This window comes from Phaseolus vulgaris, chromosome 1 (genome assembly GCF_000499845.2).
Source record: "Phaseolus vulgaris cultivar G19833 chromosome 1, P. vulgaris v2.0, whole genome shotgun sequence".
NCBI classification, from domain to species: Eukaryota; Viridiplantae; Streptophyta; class Magnoliopsida; order Fabales; family Fabaceae; genus Phaseolus; species Phaseolus vulgaris.
Genome location: NC_023759.2, coordinates 27,887,378 through 27,894,812, shown reverse-complemented (window position 1 = coordinate 27,894,812; position 7,435 = coordinate 27,887,378). Strand labels below are relative to the sequence as shown.

At 53.2% G+C, this 7,435-nt stretch overlaps 1 protein-coding gene across 1 annotated transcript; it reads right to left on the bottom strand.

The window, feature by feature from the left end:
• Positions 1–256: 256 nt before the first annotated feature.
• Positions 257–6,527, bottom strand: LOC137815815 (filament-like plant protein 1). Its single transcript, XM_068618928.1, has 2 exons — positions 6,017–6,527; positions 257–1,185 (listed from the first exon to the last, which is right to left on the bottom strand). The coding sequence occupies exons 1-2, from the start codon at positions 6,525–6,527 to the stop codon at positions 257–259; spliced, it is 1,440 nt and encodes a 479-aa protein (XP_068475029.1).
• Between the last annotated feature and the right edge of the window lie 908 nt (positions 6,528–7,435).

Below are 7,435 nucleotides of genomic sequence, written 5' to 3'. Positions count from 1 at the left end.
AGCTGTGCATAAGAACTGTTAAAGACAAAGCTAAGGGAGTTGTTAGTCGTGATCAAGGTAGAGGCCAAGATCAAAGAGTACAGATCGCGCTAAACCTAAGCTAGTTAACAGTTAGTTGTGTGCAAAAAGAAAGATGAAGCTTAAGAAGATACGAGAGAAGAAACATATAGCTGAAGCAAGTATATATTCACACCAAGGTCTATACAAGTTTCAAGTACAAGAATTGTGCAGAAATATGAAATTACGAGAAGAAAACTCAAGAAGGAGGAATGAGCTTGCCATCTACCACTTTGTGGTAGATGTTGAACTGCGTAAGGTCCAAATCTGGAAGAACGCAACGAATCTGCTCGAATGCCAGCTCGAACCCATCAGCAAGGGCGTCAGCACCCACGTTCATAAGTTCGGCGTTCTCAGCTTCGAGCTCTTGCTTTGAAGTCTCCAAGGCGTTCTTCTCAGTGGTGAGGGAAGCAATGGAAGAGGCAGCTTCTTCCAATTTGCCCTTTGCTTCGGCAAGCTCGACCTTCACTGCAGAGAGCTCGCTCACTGCCTTCTCAAGTTTCTTCCCCCCATCAGTGGCCTCCTCCTTGGTAGACTTGAGATCCCCCGCTAGTTGTGAGTTCAGTTGGGGTAGGGAGGAAGTCTCAGCCTCTAGGTTGATTATCTTGCTCCTCAGCTCCACCACTTCGCTGTCCAGAGTATTGACAGCTTGCCCCATCAAGATCTCAGTCTTGATGGTCTCCTGGACCTGCGGTAGGTACTCTTTCCTGGATTTTTCCACCGTATCCCTCATCAGGGCTATGGACCCTTGGGCAGCCTCAAAGTCACTCTGCAGTGACTCCTTGTCGTGCTCAAGCTCCTTGACCCTCTTCTCCAGGACCAGTTGCTTGTGGTGTTGGGTGGAAAACTCTAGGGAAAGCACTATCTGCTTGGCCAAGTGCATGTCCACCTCTTGCCCACTCCATTCGAGAAGCTCCCGGCTGCGTATGAAATGTCGAACCAAGGCAATGACTCGACTGAAGTTTTCATTGCTAGCACCAGAGCTGTTTGGCTGCGAGCTGGCCTCACCACCTTCAGCAGTAGCAGCAGAGGTTGGCGGTGGTGGTGATGCAGGAAGTCTTGGGAAACCCCCCGAGTGGGTAGAATCACTCCCAGCAGGTGGAGTGGGTTGACCAATAGCTTGGCTCGCTGGGGGTGGGGGTGGAAGTGATGCTGGAGATAGAGGTTGAGGCGTCGGAGATGGTAGGACCCCCTTCTAAGGTCTCTAGGTTGTACGAGCCGTTGCCCTTAGCCTCGGTAACTCTGAAGGGTCCGGTCCACTTGGGAGACAGCTTATTCTCCAGCTCGTATGGGTGGGCTTTCCTCATCACTAGGTCGCCAATCTGAAACTGTCGTGGCTTTACCTTAGAGCTATATTGCCGCTCTACTCTCCTCTTTACCGCTTGGGCTTTTATTCTGGCCTCCTCCCTGTCTTCGTCTAGTAGATCCAGGTTTACCCGCCTTTCTCCGTTGGATTCTTCAACCACAAAGTTTTGAAAGCGTGGCGAGCTTTCATGTATTTCTACGGGGATCATCGCATCCGACCCATACACCAAACTGAAAGGCGTCTCCATGGTAGAAGATTGGGGCGTGGTGTGGTATGCCCATACGATCCTTGGTACTTCCTCCGCCCACGCCCCTTTGGCCTTCTCTAACCTCCTCTTTAACCCCCTCAGCAGGACTCTGTTTGCTGACTCCACTTGCCCGTTGGTCTGGGGGTGTTCGACTGATGCGAGCACTTGCTTGATACCTACTTCAGCGCACAGATTTCTCAACTGTTGACTGGCAAACTGGGTCCTATTATCGGATATCAAGCGCCTAGGTACGCCAAAGGGACACACAATGTTCTTCCACACAAAGTGTTGTACCTTGTGCATAGTGATCTGTGCCACGGGTTCTGCCTCTATCCACTTGGTGAAGTACTCGATGGCGACGATCAAATACTTCATCTGCCTTATCGCCAGTGGGAACGGCCCCAGGATGTCGATTCCCCAGGTATGAAAAGGCCACGGGCTATATATGGATCGCAGTTCCTCTCGCGGCGCCTTGTGCCAGTCAGCGTGCTTTTGGCATTGCCTGCAGCGCTGGGCGTGTCGCGCGTAGTCCTCTTTTACTGTTGGCCTGAAGAACCCTGCGCGTATCACCTTGGAGGCTAAGGACCTTCCCCCTACGTGGCTCCCGCAAATGCCTTCGTGGAGCTCCGCCATTATCCTGGTACACTCGTCGCCACTTACACACGTTAAGATAGGGTGAGTGAAACCGTGCCTGAACAACACTCCGTCTACCAGAGTATATCTTGCGGCATTTCTCTTTACCTTCTTACCCTCTTCCGGCTCCATTGGGAGAGCCCCATTCGCCAGGTACCGTTTGTATGGCGTCATCCAGGTGTCTCCCTCGGCTAGGACACATACCTGCATATGCCTTCCTTCTTCAGGCATATCCGCGTACGTGCTGATGTGGGGCATTTTCAGCGTATCTTGGGTCAAAGAGCGATGACTCCTTGGCCTTCCTCTTGTTGTATAAGTCTGGAAGACATCCACCCTGTTATCTTCCACGAATTTACGCAGAGCCTTGAGCGTCTCTTGGATCACTGTCCTCTGCCTACCCCCCTTGCCTGAGCTGGCCAGCTTGGCAAGCAGGTCAGCTTTGGCATTCTGCTCCCTTGGGACATGTATCAGCTCAAAAGCGTTGAATGCTTCCTTCAATAACTGGACGTATTTTAGATACGCCGCCATCTGTGGGTCCTTCGCTTGGAACTCACCCGACACCTGCCTTGTAATCAACTGGGAGTCGCTTTTCACCAGGAGGTTCTGTGCGCCCATCTCCTTGGCCAGTAGCATTCCTGCTATCAGGGCTTCGTATTCCGCCTGATTATTACTTGCCTTAAAGGCGAAGCGCAGAGCTTGCTCAATCAGTACGCCGTTGGGTCCCTCCAAGACTATTCCCGCACCACTCCCTTGTTGGTTGGAAGAGCCATCAACTGAGAGCAACCACTGCGAGCCCACTTCCACTTCTTGCTCACCTCCGGGCGAGAGTTCCGCTATAAAATCTGCGTACACTTGCCCTTTGATGGATCCTCTAGGCTCATACTGAATGTCGAATTCTGACAGCTCCACTGCCCAGCGCACCATTCTTCCCGCCACGTCAGGCTTCTGCAGCACCTTCTATATAGGGAGGTTTGTCATCACTACCACCGTAAAGCTGTGGAAGTAATGACGGAGCCTCCTGGCTGAAAACACCAATGCTGACGCTGCCTTCTCCAGCGCCTGGTATCTCGTCTCAGCGCCTTGTAATGCCTTGCTCACGAAATAGATGGGCTTTTGACTCTGGTCCTGCTCCTGGACTAACACAGAGCTGATAGCCCGCTCCGTTACCGTGAAATATAGCCGGAGGGGCACACCTGTTACCGGGTTGCAGAGGACCGGTGGCGTCGCCAGGTACTCTTTCAACTTAATGAAAGCCGCTTCGCATTCGTCAGTCCATGCAAAGCCCCTTTTCTCCCCCGGCGGAAACAAACCTTGAGAGTGCCGCCATTCGCCCTGTCAGCTGCTGCACTTCCTTTACCGACGTTGGGCTTCGCATGGCGATGATCGCTGCGCATTTGTCGGGGTTCGCTTCTATCCCCCTCTCTGTGAGCATAAAACCCAAGAACTTATCGGCCTCTACCCCGAAGACACACTTCTCAGGGTTTAGCTTGAGGCGGTACTTGGATATTATGACGAACAACTCCTCCAGGTCTGCCATGTGCTGTGCCTTATCCCGCGACGCCACCACCATGTCATCCACGTAGGCGTACACATTCCTCCCTAGCATGGGCGCCAGGACCTTGTCCATTAGCCTTTGGTATGTGGCGCCCACGTTTTTCAGCCCAAAAGGCATCACTTTATAACAGTAACTGCAAGTCTCCGTCATGAATGCAGTTTTACTCTCATCTCTTGGGTGCATCTTGATCTGGTTGTACCCCGAGAATGCATCCAGGAAGCTCAGCACCTTGCTGCCGGATGCACTATCCACCAGCGCGTCGATGTTGGGCAGTGGGTACGAGTCCTTCGGGCACGCCTTATTCAAGTCCATGAAGTCCATGCACATCCTCCACTTCCCATTCGCCTTCTTCACCAAGACGACGTTGGCTAGCCACTCAGGGTATTGAATCTCCCTGATGTGACCAGCGCTCAACAGCTTCTGCGTTTCATCCTTTACCACCAGCTGCCTCTCTTCGTTAAACTTTCTCCTTCTTTGGCGTACGGGGCAGACCGTGGCGTCCATGCTGAGGTGATGACACTGGAAATCGGGGTCGATGCCGGGCATATCCGAGGCGGACCATGCGAAAGCATCCAAGTGGCGTGAAATCACCTCTGCCACCCCTTCCTGTTCTTCTGGGCTCAGCAAACTTCCTAACTTAAACGTTTTGCCGCCAATCTCCCTCTCCACGGCGTTAGCCGCCGGTTGTTCCCTGCTACCATCCTCGACGGGCGCCGCCTCTTCCACGGGCGCCGCGTCGCCAGGTCCTTCTTCCATTGGCGCATCTGCTTCGGGCGTCGCCCTCACGGGTACGGCCTCGTTAGGCGCCGACCCAATGGGCGTCGCCTCAAGCATCGTCGTGTCTGCACTCGACGGACGCTCATACACCATGAACACGCCTCTCTTCGTTTTCAGGCTGTTCTCATAGCATTTCCTTGCCTCCTCCTGGTCTGACTTGATGACTATCACCTTGCCACTGAGGTCCGGCAGCTTCATCTTCACATGGCGCGTGGAGGCTACTGCGTTCAACCGGTTCAACGCCGGCCTGCCCAACAAGATATTGTAAGCGGAGCTGGCGTTCACGACCAAGTACCGGATGCTTTCGGTACGCGAGGCCTCTCCATCCGTGAACGTAGTCCTCAACTCCAGGTAGCCTCGGAATTCCACCTGGTTATCCGCAAACCCATACAGGCACCCTGTGTAGGGCCTCAAAAGGTCGGGGGATAACCGTAACTTATTGAATGTCGACCAGAACATGACGTTTGCTGAACTTCCCTGGTCGACAAGTACTCTGTGTACCTTTCTTCCGGCTGTGACAACCGAAATGACCACGGGGTCATTGTCGTGCGGCACCACGTCTCGGAGATCCCCTCTCGTGAATACGAGGTCCGACTCCCACGGCTCACCCGAGATCCTTTCTTCGATCGAATTGACCCCTCTCGCGTACTTCTTTCCCTGGGAGGAGGTGGGTCCTCCGCCGGAAAATCCTCCAGCTATGGTATGAACCTCGACGAGAACCGGCGTCTCGTGTGCTTGTTCTTCCGCTGGCGGCGGCAGGGTGGCGGTCGTGGCGGGTTCCGCGACATAATCCTTCAAGAACCCGGTTCTCACCAGCTCATCAAACTGGTAACCCAGCGACAGGCAGTTATCAATGTGGTGACCGAAAGCTTCGTGGAACTCACACCAAGAGTCGCCGGTCGCCTCAATCTCTCAGCTATATTAGGCACGGCGATCAGGTCCTTCAGTTCCACCACAAAATTGTATCTCGCCGGCCTCGGGCTTTTTATGGCCGGGCGATCACCTCCCGCTGGACCCCAGGGCTGGGGCTTTCTGGCCTCGTAGGGGCGTCTCCCCTCTGGTTTCTTCCTTCCCGTCGTGGTCTCATTGACCCTGGCGGGTTGAGCTCGCGTCGGTCCTCTCTGGCGCGAGGGTACGACGCTGGTGCGCTTCACGCACACCTCTCCCTCAGAAGCGATATGTTCCACCGCCCGACGCCGTAGTTCAGCAAAAGTCCTTGGGCGGTTGCGAATGATGGATTCACCAAAAGGGCCGGGGAATACGCCTTTCACGAACGTGTATACAATCATAGATTCATCTGTCGTACCAACCTTTACTACTTGGGCCCCGAAGCGATTGATGTATTCCTTTAGCGTCTCCCCTTGATATTGTTTCACATCAAACAGATCGTAGGAAACCGGCGGCGGGGCCTTGTTTGCTAGGTATTGTTCCCTGAACCAACGTGACAGTTGTCGGAAAGAGGTGATATGGCCATCCGGTTGGCTGATAAACCAATCCATAGCCACCCCAGTCAAGGTGCTCATAAAGAGCTTGCACTTGGCAGCGTCAGTGCTGCCTACTAGGCCCATCTGTGTGTGAAACGCAGCGAGGTGCGTCTCAGGGTCCTCCATCCCGGTGAAGATAACCTTGGGCCTCGCGAACGTGTTTGGGATCACTGCATCCAGAATCTCCTGCGAGAAGGGAGTGGAAACCTCCCTTGGCGGGGAGTGGTTCTCCGTCTCGTCATGTTCACGTTGCCCCCGATTATTTCGCAGACCCCGGCGCAACTCCTCATTTATACGATGGAGCATTTCATTCCTCTCATGCGAGGCTTCGCGATCTGCTTGCATGCGTTCCTGCTCCAGTTTCGACTCCGCCATATCCTCTTGCAGCCCCCGCATTATCTCCAGGACCTGTTGCATGGACAGTTCTGCTGGGGCTGCGCGTGCAGTACCTCGTCTTGTGGTGGCCATTTTCACGGTCTCTTCAAACCTCCTCCAACGTTACTACAACTTGGTAGATCTTCTCAAACTAGTGATGGGACTGATGTTTTATATCGGCCCCACGGTGGGCGCCAAATGTTCCGTCCGGTTGACCTGGGACGTCTTCGTGCGCAACTTCAACGGTCAGCTAGGGACTCCTTCCCACTGATTACCTGTGGATTCCTGTAAAGAAGGACAAAAGGGTGCCCTAGCGGCCGTTTGCACTCCGACGCTCAAGTCAGCCAGCAAGAAACACCAAAAACTATGCACCTCCGTATCGGAGCACCGCGTATGGCACTCTGAAGGTGGTAAAAAGGAAACTGTTTCTAGTGTGTATTTTCTCGTTCTGGCAAATATCTTTCCCCAGTCCCTTGTCCGTAACCGCAAGGCTCGAGCAAGAAACTAGAGAGTTTCTGGAAAATTTGCCAAAAGTTCGAACACTGTTCCCAACATTCTCGGCGCTATTTAAACTACCCAAGCATTTAAGGCGCCTTAAAGCGCTTTTAATCATAAAACGTAACGCACTTAATTAACGCGTCTAATTAGAAAACGTAGTGCATTTAAGACGTTGAAACGCTTGGGAGCCTTTATAGTACCTTAAACGCTCAAAACAGAAACTATATTAAATGACTTTAATTACCTGTTACCTGACTAAATGGTGTTTCTATTCTGACCTGGCTGTTGTACACGTGGAAGGCTTCACAGCGCCATGAGCCCATCTGGGGACGTTTCTACGTGTGAGTCCTCCTGCTTGGGAGTGCTACTGCGCAAGGGGTGACTTTTTGGGTGCCAACTCATGCCCCCAATCATCTAGTCACTCACTTTGAGAGCGTATCTGCCTTCCTCTCGTACCCTGCACCTGGCTACCCTGGGCGTGACCCTCCCCTAGAGTCGTATCT